Source organism: Lepeophtheirus salmonis, chromosome 4, assembly GCF_016086655.4.
Source record: "Lepeophtheirus salmonis chromosome 4, UVic_Lsal_1.4, whole genome shotgun sequence".
Classification (NCBI taxonomy): domain Eukaryota; kingdom Metazoa; phylum Arthropoda; class Copepoda; order Siphonostomatoida; family Caligidae; genus Lepeophtheirus; species Lepeophtheirus salmonis.
Genome location: NC_052134.2, coordinates 12,491,939 through 12,506,969, shown reverse-complemented (window position 1 = coordinate 12,506,969; position 15,031 = coordinate 12,491,939). Strand labels below are relative to the sequence as shown.

Sequence of the window (15,031 nt, the reverse complement as noted above, 5' to 3'; positions counted from 1 at the left end):
CTGCTCAGAATAGTGTTCACATTCAAGATCATCTTGTCGGAGATCGACTTGTGTGCGGAGGAAATCGTTTAACCCCTGCTGTATGTTGCAAACTCAGCATGATGAGTAATTTAGGTATCAATCACATATTGTATCCATTTAGCCCCTACTAAAGTGAATAAATATATATATATTTCCTCTTAATATATATAGGAAAAGTTAACTTATTCAGAAATATTAAAATAAATAATTTATAAAAAATTGAAAACATTTATTTTCTAAATATTTCTAAATGTTAGACCTTTAATTTGATGACTGTGTTCTTTTACTTACTTAAATCAAACGCAATTTCTATGCATATATAAAGTTCGACAAAAAATAAAACATATATAATTCAAATCTAAAAAATTTTTACCATATAATGTTGTCGATGGCATTGTCATTCTGTTCGAGGGATTAAATTTGTAAAAGAGATAATAGACTCGTAGAATTGGAATGTGCTGTAGAAGAGCAGAATATTCAAACTCTTAGTAAATTCAATACTCCAAATTTTAGATATACAAGTTGAGTTTTAGGTGCATTGCGTAACTTGGATGATTTTGAATGTTCTCTTTCTGTATTACGAACTGAGACATTGCACTTCAAACTAATTAAAATTAATTTTTATCTTTGTATGTCGCCGTAACGATTTGTCTTATATATCAGGTTTGTTTAATTTTAAATCAAATCCAGTTTTAGTCGATGGCTTTCATTTGATGGTATGAAAAGTTTAAAGAGTTTTATGAAGGGGCAATCATTTCAAAATAACTATCTTTAGATTCTTGGATACAATCTTCTGGTAAACAAAAACTTCAAATACATTAAACAGTTATAAAATACCAATAAATACATTTCATTTTGGAGATTAAAAAGTGCCAAAAAAGTTTAAAAAAATTTATAAATAGTCCCAAAAGGAAAATAACTTATTCAAAAAACCATACTAAATTATTTTTAGAAAAGAAATATTCCCCCCCCCCCCAAAGCAATTTTTGCTTGTACTAAAATAGTTTTTAGTTATTTCATTCTATAATTTTTTTCCATAAAATTATATTTATTGGGAGCAGTTGTGGATTTTTTTAATTTTTCTCGAAAAAATTGAAGCTATAAAAATTTTTGTAATAGCTCTTAATTTTTAAATTTTTTTTTCAAATTTAAAATTTGAAATTTTTTTGAACAGCTGGGATTTTGGATTTTCTTTATAAAGTTAAATGTTCTGTTACAACAAACGAATTTTTGAAACTTTTTCCCTATAAATTTAATTTTTTGAATTTTTTCGGGAATAGCTATGGATTTTTGAATTTCATTTTAAAAAATTTTTGGATTTAAAAACAAAAAAGAAATCAAAAAACCAAGCAAAAAAAAGAAGTAAAGAAGCACTTACATAGAGATTTTGTATTATTTATTTTTAGGATTTGTAAATTAACATGATCAGTATTCAGGGTACAGTTTTACAATTAATAATTTTTTAACCCGGTTTTTCTTCAGAATTCTTAATCGTATAGCTTTTAAAACCAGTGTATCGGAATCACCAGACAATTTTGTATAAGTTTTGTTTAGTTAGTGTTGAAAATGTCCTCCGAGTACGACCGTTGTGCAGCGATCATTGTCACCCTCCGTGCAGGCTGTGAGCCCAAAGAAATAATCGACTTTCTCAAGTTGTCATCTGCCACTGTGTACAAAGTTGCAAAAGAGTTCAAGGAGTCTGGAGGGAGAAAACAGGCAGTAAGGAAGAAGGCAAATCAATCTGCGTACAAAATTGTGGTTCGGATAATTTCTAGATGTTCAGGTCTAAGGAAATGTGGCCCCCTAGCTTCCCAGACTGCAATCCTTTGGACTATTTCGTGCGTTACGTCTTGGAAATGGATTCAACAGTTGTGCTCATAACAATTTGGCTTCTCTGAGAGCCTCCATTATGGAGGCTGTGAACAATATGAATAAAGATCACCAATACGAGTTGCAAAGACAAGCATCCCAATGGTTGGTCAAATAAGATGAGGACTTGGATCAAATGATCGAAAAGAGCATTAAGTGTGATCTTTGCAAGTATCTTATTACCAAAGTCAACGAAAGTGTTTTGACTCAAGACAACGCCGATCAAGTCATTGAGAAGGTCGAAGAAGTAAGTAGCTAAATTATTTAGTTCAAATAAATCATTCACAAAATCATCTCTAGATCTGTGCTCAAGCTCAAGAAGTCTCTTCCTTCCTTGGTGAGACCTGCACCAGTTTCGTGAATGATGTTCTCAAACCCAAGATTGAGGATCTCCTTGCCGCCAAGCAAGAACCTGAAAAGGTCTGCAAGGATCTCGAAATGTGCTAATTAACTTCCAATCAACTACACACGCCACTTTTCATAGCTCAATATCTAATGAAAATAAAAAAGAAAATAATTCTTTAAATCTTCAAACAAATCAATAAAATTTATAAACAATTTTTCAAAATACTTTTTACTAGAGTCTTATTTAATCACTGAAAAACAGGGCCATAAACCTTTAGTTACCTTCCAACTTAATTTTTTTTGATAGAAACAACTAAAAATATGATAATAACATATTCAGTACCTATTGTTGTACCAATGATGAAATTTTCACTTTTTCTTATTCTTAGGGTTTAAAATGACAGGTTTTCAACTTTAAGGTATGAAAAATACATACAGTTGACATTTATCAGTCTTGAAATTTCCTGACCTAAATAGATCCCAACATTTGAACAAGTATAAAAAAAAGTTATTTTTAGCATTTATTTGCTGAAAATAGCACGTGTAGAAAGATTGTTATACGGGTCATTCTGCCCAAGTTATTCTGAAGGATATTTTATATCTAAAATAATTTTATAAAATCATTTACATATGTAGGAATATTGATACATATTCTGTAAAAGACCAAATATAATCATTTTGGACAGATAAATTGTATAACCAGTAGATTTAGAGCGACAAAGATATTTGAAACGAATGATGTATTTACAAGTATGTTAGACAAAAGTACTTTTTGATATAATGACGAATATACGCATTCGTTTAGAGCTCCATAATAACAAATATGGACAAAGAAATGAGGATATTTTTTCGATGATGAGAAATTAAATGAATCAGTAGTTATTAAGACTGTAAATCTTATCCATAATTAGTTTGCACCCCCCTTCCAAAAAACAACAACATAATATCCTTGATGCGGCAGATTTGCAAGATCTGGAGTTTGAAGAGAGAAGAAAATAATGTAGATGAATACTTGACTCATCCTGATATGAAGAAGACATTTTTTCTTGAATGTGACATTTTCTCGTTAAAAAATGTTGAGACACTTTATAATTATCGTTGGCTAAAAACAGAAGTGGGGATAGGAATTATACTTGTAACATCATAACAGTAACTCCCGGGCCTACAAGATATACTCATTTGAATGACATCCTTCTTTGGGATGGAGGGAGTAGTTAAAGCAGTTTTTAGGATTACAATGACATTTGACGTTGAAAACTAACAGAAATATTCATTAATATAAATTTTGTACCTTTAAAAAAGACTGGTAAAAAAGTTATTCATGTCCATAGTAAAAATAACAATCTATAAAGCCAAAACTAAGATTGATATATATTGTCCAACATATTCAAGAACCTTGAAGAAAGATTACATATTCCAATTTTGGGTACTATGTATGCTTAACTAAAGTTATACATTAAATAAGAGAGTTGTCAAATAATGACCATTGATGAATATATCTTCCGCAATTTAACCCAACATTTTGGTCATGGCACTTTAAAGTTTAATAAATTGACTTCAGTATACATTTTCTTTCCAAAATAAAGAAATGATGTTTGAGAGGATTTTAAATTTTGCCATACCTACATCAAAATGTATTTAATATAATATTTTTAATTTGTTTACTTCATTTTTTTGTGAGTTGGAAGGTAAATAAAAATTAATGGCCCTGTTTTTCAATAATAAAATGAGACTCTAGTAAGAAGTATTTTCAAAAATTGTTTATAAATTTTATTGATTAGTTTGAAGATTTAAAGAATTATTTTCTTTTTTATTTTCATTAGATGTTGAGCAATGAAAAGTTCGTGTGTAGTGGTTTAGAAGTTAATTAGCACATTTCGAGTTCCTTGCAGACCTTTTCAGGTTCTTGCTTGCCGGCAAGGAGATCCTCAATCTTGGGCTTGAGAACATCATTCACGAAACTGTTGCAGGTCTCACCAAGGAAGGAAGAGACTTCTTGAGCTTGAGCACAGATCTAGAGATAATTTTGTGAATGATTTAATTGAGCTAAATAATTTCACTACTTACTTCTTCGACCTTCTCAATGACTTGATCGGCGTTGTCTTGAGTCAAAACACTTTCGTTGACCTTGGTGATAAGATACTTGCAAAGATCACACTTAATGCTCTTTTCGATCATTTGATCCTTAGAGACAGTGGCGGCACTGGCAATTGCAACAAGGGCGAGGAGGATGAGGAATCTCATGTTGATGAATGTAACTTGAAATAAAAATTTAAGGCCTTATATACATTGAAATATTCATGATTACAATTTGATAGCTAATTAACTGATAAGGACATCATCATTATTCAAATATTTAAGAGAATCTGTCTAAATGCCACACCCTGAATTTGATAATGGTGCTCTTTTTCTTAATTCAATCAATTACAAACTATGTGTTTACTCTTATAAAAATTTTGACTTTAACAATTCAAGTATATTTCAAAATTTAATAAATTTTGTCACATTATGTTGTGGATAACATTACTATTGAGATGGGCGTAGAATTTGCAGAACAGCAACAACTCCCAAATTCTAAGTTTGTTTATTGGTTCAGAGTTCAGTTGAACAAATTGAGCTTTGAGTAACTTTAGTTATTTTGATCTTTCCTTTTGAATATTATAAAGTAAGAAATTCAAAAAAAAAGCTACTTACAATTTCTTTTTCATCTTTTTATGTGGCCGCATCGATTTGTTGTAAACTTAAGATTTGTTTCGCTTTTATTTAAGGGCTTGAAAAGCTTAAAGAGTTTGATGAGCGTTCACATATTTCAATCCTCTTATTGTCATAAACTTATACCACACTTCTGAATTGTGAATAAGTTATTTAAAGATTTTGAAGCTTTCAGTACGATAGACATTGGAATTGCTTGAAGAAACTGAGAATAATTTTTATTCTTAAACTGCGGAAATGGATTCAGTAATTTTGTAGTCCCATTGGTACTTTAATTATTTGCTGTACTTCATTGAACATTTTCCTTCCAATACAAACATTCTCAAAAATATAAAAAGAACTGTTTTTACTTAACTACAGTGCAGTAAAACATAAAGTTATTATAGTAATTTCAACCATTTCTTTTAAAAAAGATTGGATGTTGTATTATTATTATTTTAGATTTTGTTTAGAACCTTTATTATATTAAAGATACTTAGATTACTCCCCAGATCACTTCTTCAAACGAAATGATCTATTAATTTATCGTTCTTTGATTATTAGTGTAGGGAAAAAGTAATTTCGTATTTTTTTTGCTAAACCATTTTTTTACCTAAGTATATCTTGTCCATTATTGATTGCACCAGATCATACGATAAGACATTGTAAAAATCTGAATATATACTGCAAATGCTTATTCTACAGTATTGCAATTGGCCATATTATACTATAGATTTGTACTACCTCAAAAAGGGAAAAACGAGTCTAAAGCGATCAAGAAAATTTGCAATGTATTCTGGGCTGATACTATTTCGGTTCGTGTTACACAACACTGATGAAAGCAATGACCAAAATTAATTCATTAAAGTTTGAATTGCTTTCTTGTGAATAAAAAAGGCTCAGTGCTGACAGATTTTCCAACAAGAAAGAAGTTATTTTTAGCAGTTTATAGCTATTTTGAGGAGCAATACAGTTTTCTTTATGAACAGAATATCGAACTTTTTGAACATCATTTGGAAAAGAGAATAGAGGTAGATGAGATTCTGTAGAAAAATCAACTTGTTTTTCCTACGTTGGGTGGGGTACTTTTGGAGCCACCCTTGTAACAAATCTTCTTTGACTCCTCAATAATTTTTTTGTGAATGTGTTCATAACTCATAGTTCATAATAATAGTTTAATTAAATGTATACCTCGTTTATTCCTGATAAATAAGCAGTTTCAATAAATAAAAATGAAATAATTTCAATTAAAAGGAGTGTTGTTGTAATCAAATACCTATGGCTAGTGAAAATTACAAATTGTAACGCATCCAATCTGTTTATACTCGTACATGTTGCAACTTGTATCATATATATATTAAACTAAATGGGCACTGAACAATTATTCTAATATATAAGGAAGATAAATATGAAAATAAATAGTGTTAAATTAGATTTTCTATTTAAGAGTACTTCCTATATTTAATAATCTAAAAAGAGGAGTAATATGACTTCCTCCATAAGTGAACTCAGGAAATCTAACTTGATAATGAATTATCAGCATATTATGTAACTAAGTATAAGTATATTAAACGTTCCGCCTTCCACGATAACCAGATCCATATACAATTTTCCTATTTGTTTTGTCAAAACCACCATTTTGACGACGTTTATTATATTTTCCTTTTGAGAGGTATTGCAAAATCTTTCCTAAGAAGGGATTCGCCTCACGCTTTAACAAATGACGAAATCCCTCGTTTTGAATATTGTATCCTACACTTTTTAATTGACTATCAGGGATGACTCCCACCTCATATAATGGATTCCTTTCGACATAATCCTCCAGTAAAGGATTTGCAGAAACAACATCCACAACAAGGGCCAATAAAGTCTAGAAAGTTAGGAAAATATTAATTTTTTGAGTACTTTATACGTATTTAGAGTCACTTACCAATAAAGGAATGAGTTTGAGAAGAATTGTAATTCCCATGATTTGCTTCTCCTGAATGAATATGGAATTACTAAATTTCTTTTCATTTATACTTATAAATATTTTTTGTATCCAAGATCTAAATGCCTTCAACGCTCTCAAAATAAGCGTTTTGTCTCCAAGCAATGTTCTAATTATAAGTATCGTTTATTTTTAGACATGCCCCTTTAGAAGTTACTAGATCAAATAAAACATTACATTTTTCTATCTTTTTAACTCCAGGTAAAATATATGGACATTTGTTGCTATAGTAAATCTTTGACCTTTCCTTTCGTTTTCTTTATTTCATTTAGTTATATAACTGAACCTCAATAGTGTAAAAAACCATACATTGAGGATGTCTTAAGCTCATTATCCTTTCATATACCTGCAATATCCTCGTTTACAAATTATTTAAACATTTATTATTAGTCCTATAGGACTTTGTATTTCATTTCCATGTGATTTCTATTTAAAGATATGCTAAGAAATTATTTTTGATTGTGTTACCAATGACCTCAAGCCATCCAAAAGATAACACTGTCTTATGGACAAAACCTGTAATTTGAGGGATATAGACACAACATAATATATACGTAAGTACTGGGTGGTCCAGTGAATTAGAGTCCGATTATTTCTAAAGTCATTTAATTAAAAGTATTGTGTTAAGAGATTTTGTTGTCTAAGTAAGAAATATTGTAACAGACCATACACCAAACGAAGTACAATTTTGGGGCATATGTTTTTAAGAAGTAGGGGGCATCTTGCTGCCGTGGGACGATACGACGCTGAGGACCATGACCTAAGCTGGATGTTTGGTCTTGAAAGTTCCCTCGATTTGAGCTCTTGATTCAGCTAAGAAAAGATCATTTATCCTGCTCAGAATAGTGTTCACATTCAAGATCATCTTGTCGGAGATCGACTTGTGTGGCGAGGAAATCGTTTAACCCCTGCTGTATGTTGCAAACTCAGCATGATGAGTAATTTAGGTATCAATCACATATTGTATCCATTTAGCCCCTACTAAAGTGAATAAATATATATATATTTCCTCTTAATATATATAGGAAAAGTTAACTTATTCAGAAATATTAAAATAAATAATTTATAAAAAATTGAAAACATTTATTTTCTAAATATTTCTAAATGTCAGACCTTTAATTTGATTACTGTGTTCTTTTACTTACTTAAATCAAACGCAATTTCTATGCATATATAAAGTTCGACAAAAATAAAACATATATAATTCAAATCTAAAAAATTTTTACCATATAATGTTGTCGATGGCATTGTCATTCTGTTCGAGGGATTAAATTTGTAAAAGAGATAATAGACTCGTAGAATTGGAATGTGCTGTAGAAGAGCAGAATATTCAAACTCTTAGTAAATTCAATACTCCAAATTTTAGATATACAAGTTGAGTTTTAGGTGCATTGCGTAACTTGGGTGATTTTGAATGTTCTCTTTCTGTATTATGAAGTTAGACATTGCACTTCAAACTAATTAAAATTAATTTTTATCTTTGTATGTCGCCGTAACGATTTGTCTTAAATATCAGGTTTGTTTAATTTTAAATCAAATCCAGTTTTAGTCAGTGGCTTTCATTTGATGGTATGAAAAGTTTAAAGAGTTTTATGAAGGGGCAATCATTTCAAAATAACTATCTTTAGATTCTTGGATACAATCTTCTGGTAAACAAAAACTTCAAATACATTAAACAGTTATAAAATACCAATAAATACATTTCATTTTGGAGATTAAAAAGTGCCAAAAAAGTTTAAAAAAATTTATAAATAGTCCCAAAAGGAAAATAACTTATTCAAAAAACCATACTAATTATTTGTAAAAAAAAATATCCCTCGCCCTCCCCCAAAAAAAAGGAATTTTTGCTTGTACTAAAACAGTTTTTAGTTATTTCATTCTTTAATTTTTTAAGTTGTGGATTTTTTTAATTTTTCTCGAAAAAATTGAAGCTATAAAAATTTTTGTAATAGCTCTTGATTTTTAAATTTTTTTTTCAAATTTCAAATTTTTTTGAACAGCTGGGATTTTGGATTTTCTTTATAAAGTTAAATGTTTTGTTACAACCAACGAAATTTTGAAACTTTTTCCCTATAAATTTAATTTTTTGAATTTTTTCGGGAATAGCTATGGATTTTTGAATTTCATTTTAAAGAATTTTTGTATTTAAAAACAAAAAAGAAATCAAAAAACCAAGCAAAAAAAAAGAAGTAAAGAAGCACTTACATAGAGATTTTGGATTATTTATTTTTAGGATTTGTAAATTAACATGATCAGTATTCAGGGTACAGGTTTACAATTAATAATTTTTTAACCTGGTTTTTCTTCAGAATTCTTAATCGTATAGCTTTTAAAACCAGTGTATCGGATTAGATAGCGTTGAAAATGTCCTCCGTGTACGACCGTTGTGCAGCGATCATTGTCACCCTCTGTGCAGGCTGTGAGCCCAAAGAAATAATCGACTTTCTCAAGTTGTCATCTGCCACTGTGTACAAAGTTGCAAAAGAGTTCAAGGAGTCTGGAGGGAGAAAACAGCCAGTAAGGAAGAAGGCAAATCGATCTGCGTACAAAATTGTGGTTCGGATAATTTCTAGATGTTCAGGTCTAAGGAAATGGTGCCCCCTAGCTTCCCGGACTGCAATCCTTTGGACTATTTCGTGCATTACGTCTTGGAAATGGATTCAACTGTTGTGCTCATAACAATTTGGCTTCTCTGAGAGCCTCCATTATGGAGGCTGTGAACAATATGAATAAAGATCACCAATACGAGTTGCAAAGACAAGCATCCCAATGGTTGGTCAAATAAGATGAGGACTTAAGCATTTTTAAAGAAAATTCATACAGTAACACTTGTGGATCGTTGATTAAAAGTCTGCAAACCAAAACCACCACATTTGCACAAAAAAAGTGTTGTTTTATAAAGGAAAAATTAATTAACTCAATCTTGAATGGGTACCTTGTAAAAGTTCCGATTTTAATGGAACACTTGCTACAAAAATTGACCATTCAGAAGTGTAATATAGAGTTATCCAAATAATAGGATTTAAATGGTTGCGCCCTCATTAAATCTTTTGAACTTTTCATGTTATAGAATGAATGCAACCGACCACAACTGGATTTAAGTTAAACCGAAACCTTAAATTTACAACAATTCGATAGGGTAAAAAAGCTCAACTTATCCATCTAAAATCAGGGGAATAAACAAACAAAGAAACTGGGATGTGCTGTTGTTTTGTAGTTCCACCTACGAGTCAATTATAGGAGAATGAGGATACATTTTACAAAAAATAAAAAATAAACTGTCTTAGTTTCACAATTAAAAAGGTAATTCAATGCCCCGGCAACATGACAAGCTAAGACAAATAATTCCAAAGTATTTTTGATGTAGTTCAATAATTAATAGCCATTATTGGTTTTTTGAAATTAACCAAAGTAGGATACATGATACACCAGGAGGAGACCTGATACAGGGTAGGAGGAGACCTGATACAGTGTAAGAGGAGATATGGTACATGGTAGGATTAGACATGTTACAAACATTTACATTCGTTATATGCTAGCCTTTATTTAACTTTTTATTACAGTATGTAGGCATCAAGTAAATACTTGTAATTACATATACCTATAGAATAAACAAATAAAACATTTACAGAAATAGAGTTAGTAAATAATAAAATTTAAAAAAATAATATTTTTTTCACCATTTACTGTGATTGATAATTAAATTATAAAATGAAATTATACAAAAAATAATTAAATATAATGTACTCTCCCCCTACCTCCTTTACATATTTAATCCCTCGATCTCAATAATCATGTCATTGACAAGTTTATGTACAAAAATTCAATAGCTTTGAGATATATGTGAAATAATGAAGTCAAAACTTATATATATATACATACAAATTGTGTTTGATTGAGTTCAGAAAAAGAACAAATTATAAAATTAAAGGTAAAAACTCTGTATCTTTTATTTAATTCACATAGATATTTTTTTTAAATACCTAAATAACTCATTATGCTGTGTTTGCTACACCCTTGTACTTTTTAAAGGTAAAGCCAAACTCTTAAATATTTGATAATGTTTGATGTCCTTATCAGTGAATTGGTTATCAAATTGTAATCATCTATATTTCAATCTATATAAGGCCTTAAATCTTTATTTCAAGTCACATTCATCAACATGAGATTCCTCGTCCTCCTCGCCCTTGTTGCCGTTGCCAGTGCCGCCACTGTCTCTAAGGATCAAATGATCGAAAAGAGCATTAAGTGTGATCTTTGCAAGTATCTTATCACCAAGGTCAACGAAAGTGTTTTGACTCAAGACAACGCCGATCAAGTCATTGAGGAGGTCGAAGAAGTAAGTAGTTAAATTATTTAGCTCAATCAAATCATTCACACAATTCTCTCTAGATCTGTGCTCAAGCTCAAGAAGTCTCTTCCTTCCTTGGTGAGACCTGCACCAGTTTCGTGAATGATGTTCTCAAGCCCAAGATTGAGGATCTCCTTGCCGCCAAGCAAGAACCTGAAAAGGTCTGCAAAGAACTCGAAATGTGCTAATTAACTTCCAAACCACCACACACGAACTTTTCATTGCTCAACAACTAATGAAAATAAAAAAGAAAATAATTCTTTAAATCTTCAAACAAATCAATAAAATTTATAAACAATTTTTCAAAATACTTTTTACTAGAGTCTTATTTAATCACTGAAAAACAGGGCCATAAACCTTTAGTTACCTTCCAACTTAATTTTTTTGATAGAAACAACTAAAAATATGATAATAACATATTCAGTACCTATTGTTGTACCAATGATGAAATTTTCACTTTTTCTTATTCTTAGGGTTTAAAATGACAGGTTTTGACAACTTTAAGGTATGAAAAATACATACAGTTGACATTTATCAGTCTTGAAATTTCCTGACCTAAATAGATCCCAACATTTGAACAAGTATAAAAAAAAGTTATTTTTAGCATTTATTTGCTGAAAATAGCACGTGTAGAAAGATTGTTATACGGGTCATTCTGCCCAAGTTATTCTGAAGGATATTTTATATCTAAAATAATTTTATAAAATCATTTACATATGTAGGAATATTGATACATATTCTGTAAAAGACAAAATATAATCATTTTGGACAGATAAATTGTATAACCAGTAGATTTAGAGCGACAAAGATATTTGAAACGAATGATGTATTTACAAGTATGTTAGACAAAAGTACTTTTTGATATAATGACGAATATACGCATTCGTTTAGAGCTCCATAATAACAAATATGGACAAAGAAATGAGGATATTTTTTCGATGATGAGAAATTAAATGAATCAGTAGTTATTAAGACTGTAAATCTTATCTTAATTAGTTTGCACACGATAATAAAAACAACAATAATATCCTTGGTGCATTTTTTTGCAAGAAAATGGAGTTTGAAGAAAAAATACGAAGAAAATAATGTAGATGAATACTTGACTCATCCTGATATGAAGAATACATTTTTTCTTGAATGTGACATTTTCTCGTTAAAAAATGTTGAGACACTTTATAATTATCGTTGGCTAAAAACAGAAGTGGGGATAGGAATTATACTTGTAACATCATAACAGTAACTCCTGGGCCTACAAGATATACTCAGTTGAAGTACATCCTTCTTTGGGATGGAGGGAGTAGTAAACGACCAGTTTTAGGATTACAATTACATTTGACGTTGAAAAACTAACAGAAATATTCATTAATATAAATTTTGTACCTTTAAAAAAGACTGTAAAAAAAGCTATTCATGTCCATAGTAAAAATAACAATCTATAAAGCCAAAACTAAGATTGATATATATTGTCCAACATATTCAAAAATTATTTTAGAACCTTGAAGAAAGATTATATATTCCAATTTTGGGTACTATGTATGCTTAACTAAAGTTATACATTAAATAAGAGAGTTGTCAAATAATGACCATTGATGAATATATCTTCCGCAATTTAACCCAACATTTTGGTCATGGCACTTTAAAGTTTAATAAATTGACTTCAGTGTACATTTCTTTCCAAAATAAAGAAATGATGTTTGAGAGGATTTTAAATTTTGCCATACCTACATCAAAAGGTACTTAATATCATATTTTTAGTTTGTTTCTTCATTTTTTTGTCAATTGGAAGGTAAATAAAAATTAATGGCCCTGTTTTTCAATAATAAAATGAGACTCTAGTAAAAGTATTTTGAAAAATTGTTTATAAATTTTATTGATTTGTTTGAAGATTTAAAGAATTATTTTCTTTTTTATTTTCATTAGATGTTGAGCAATGAAAAGTTCGTGTGTAGGGGTTTAGAAGTTAATTAGCACATTTCGAGTTCCTTGCAGACCTTTTCAGGTTCTTGCTTGGCGGCAAGGAGATCCTCAATCTTGGGCTTGAGAACATCATTCACGAAACTGGTGCAGGTCTCACCAAGGAAGGAAGATACTTCTTGAGCTTGAGCACAGATCTAGAGATAATTTTGTGAATGATTTAATTGAGCTAAATAATTTCACTACTTACTTCTTCGACCTTCTCAATGACTTGATCGGCGTTGTCTTGAGTCAAAACACTTTCGTTGACCTTGGTGATAAGATACTTGCAAAGATCACACTTAATGCTCTTTTCGATCATTTGATCCTTAGAGACAGTGGCGGCACTGGCAACGGCAACAAGGGCAAGGAGGACGAGGAATCTCATGTTGATGAATGTAACTTGAAATAAAGATTTAAGGCCTTATATACATTGAAATATTCATGATTACAATTTGATAGCTAATTAACTGATAAGGACATCATCATTATTCAAATATTTAAGAGAATCTGTCTAAATGCCACACCCTGAATTTGATAATGGTGCTCTTTTTCTTAATTCAATCAATTACAAACTTTATGTATACTCCTATAAAAATTTTGACTTTAACAATTCAAGTATATCTCAAAATTTAATATATTTTGTCACATTATGTTGTGGATAACATTACTATTGAGATGGGCGTAGAATTTGAAGAACAGCAACAACTCCCAAATTCTAAGTTTGTTTATTGCTCCAGAGTTCAGTTGAACAAATTGAGCTTTAAGTAACTTGAGTTATTTTGATCTTTCCTTTTGAATATTATAAAGTAAGAAATTCAAAAAAAAAGCTACTTACAATTTATTTATCATCTTTTTATGTGGCCGCATCGATTTGTTGTAAACTTAAGATTTGTTTCGCTTTTATTTAAGAGCTTGAAAAGCTTAAAGAGTTTGATGAGCGTTCACATATTTCAATCCTCTTATTGTCATAAACTTATATCACACTTCTGAATTGTGAATAAGTTATTTAAAGATTTTGAAGCTTTCAGTACGATAGATATTGGAATTGCTTGAAGAAACTGAGAATAATTTTTATTCTTAAACTGCGGAAATGGATTAAGTAATTTTGTAGTCCCATTGGTACTTTAATTATTTGCTGTACTTCATCGAACATTTTCCGGCCAATACAAACATTCTCAAAAATATAAAAAGTACTGTTTTTACTAAACTACAGTGCAGTAAAAAGTAAAGTTATTATAGTAATTTCAACCTTTTCGTTTAAAAAAGATTGGATGTTGTATTATTATTTTAGATTTTGTTTAGAACCTTTATTTTATTAAAGATACTTAGATTACTCCCGATATCACTCCTTCAAATGAAATCTATTAATTTATCATTCTTTGATTATTAGTGTAGGGAAAAAGTAATTTTGTATTTTTTGCTAACCCATTTTTTTACCTAAGTATATCTTGTTTATTATTGATTGCACCAGATCATACAATAAGACATTGTAAAAATGTGAATATATACTGCAAATGCTTATTCTACAGTATTGCAATTGGCCATATTATACTATAGATTTGTACTACCTCAAAGGGAAAAACGAGTCTAATGCGATCAAGAAAATTTGCAATGTATTCTGGGCTGATACTATTTCGGTTCGTGTTACACAACAATTGCTATCTTGTGAATAAAAAAGCTCAGTGCTGACAGATTTTTCAACAAGAAAGAAGTTTTTTTAGCAGTTTATAGCTATTTTGAGGACAATACAGTTTTCTTTATAAGAAGAATATCCAACTTCTTACTCTGGGTAAGTCTGGTCTTTCTTT

General features: G+C 30.0%; 3 protein-coding genes and 2 long non-coding RNA genes across 5 annotated transcripts; 2 read left to right on the top strand and 3 right to left on the bottom strand.

Annotated features, from left to right (window-relative positions):
* The first annotated feature begins 2,016 nt into the window (after positions 1-2,016).
* LOC139905136 (uncharacterized) lies at positions 2,017-2,460 on the top strand. The gene is made up of 2 exons (XR_011779637.1): positions 2,017-2,137; positions 2,191-2,460. It is a non-coding gene; the product is annotated as an uncharacterized lncRNA (long non-coding RNA).
* Positions 2,461-3,980: 1,520 nt separating this feature from the next.
* LOC121116792 (pore-forming peptide amoebapore B) lies at positions 3,981-4,496 on the bottom strand. Its single transcript, XM_040711083.2, has 2 exons — positions 4,303-4,496; positions 3,981-4,249 (listed from the first exon to the last, which is right to left on the bottom strand). Exons 1-2 carry the CDS (start codon positions 4,477-4,479, stop codon positions 4,103-4,105), a joined length of 324 nt encoding a protein of 107 aa, XP_040567017.1. The 5' UTR covers positions 4,480-4,496; the 3' UTR covers positions 3,981-4,102.
* A 1,713-nt stretch (positions 4,497-6,209) lies between these two features.
* LOC121116790 (uncharacterized) lies at positions 6,210-7,052 on the bottom strand. The gene is made up of 2 exons (XR_011779636.1): positions 6,857-7,052; positions 6,210-6,796 (listed from the first exon to the last, which is right to left on the bottom strand). It is a non-coding gene; the product is annotated as an uncharacterized lncRNA (long non-coding RNA).
* A 4,004-nt stretch (positions 7,053-11,056) lies between these two features.
* LOC121116793 (uncharacterized) lies at positions 11,057-11,577 on the top strand. Its single transcript, XM_040711084.2, has 2 exons — positions 11,057-11,255; positions 11,309-11,577. Exons 1-2 carry the CDS (start codon positions 11,079-11,081, stop codon positions 11,453-11,455), a joined length of 324 nt encoding a protein of 107 aa, XP_040567018.1. The 5' UTR covers positions 11,057-11,078; the 3' UTR covers positions 11,456-11,577.
* A 1,532-nt stretch (positions 11,578-13,109) lies between these two features.
* LOC121116794 (pore-forming peptide amoebapore B) lies at positions 13,110-13,623 on the bottom strand. The gene is made up of 2 exons (XM_040711086.2): positions 13,432-13,623; positions 13,110-13,378 (listed from the first exon to the last, which is right to left on the bottom strand). Exons 1-2 carry the CDS (start codon positions 13,606-13,608, stop codon positions 13,232-13,234), a joined length of 324 nt encoding a protein of 107 aa, XP_040567020.1. The 5' UTR covers positions 13,609-13,623; the 3' UTR covers positions 13,110-13,231.
* Positions 13,624-15,031: the final 1,408 nt, after the last annotated feature.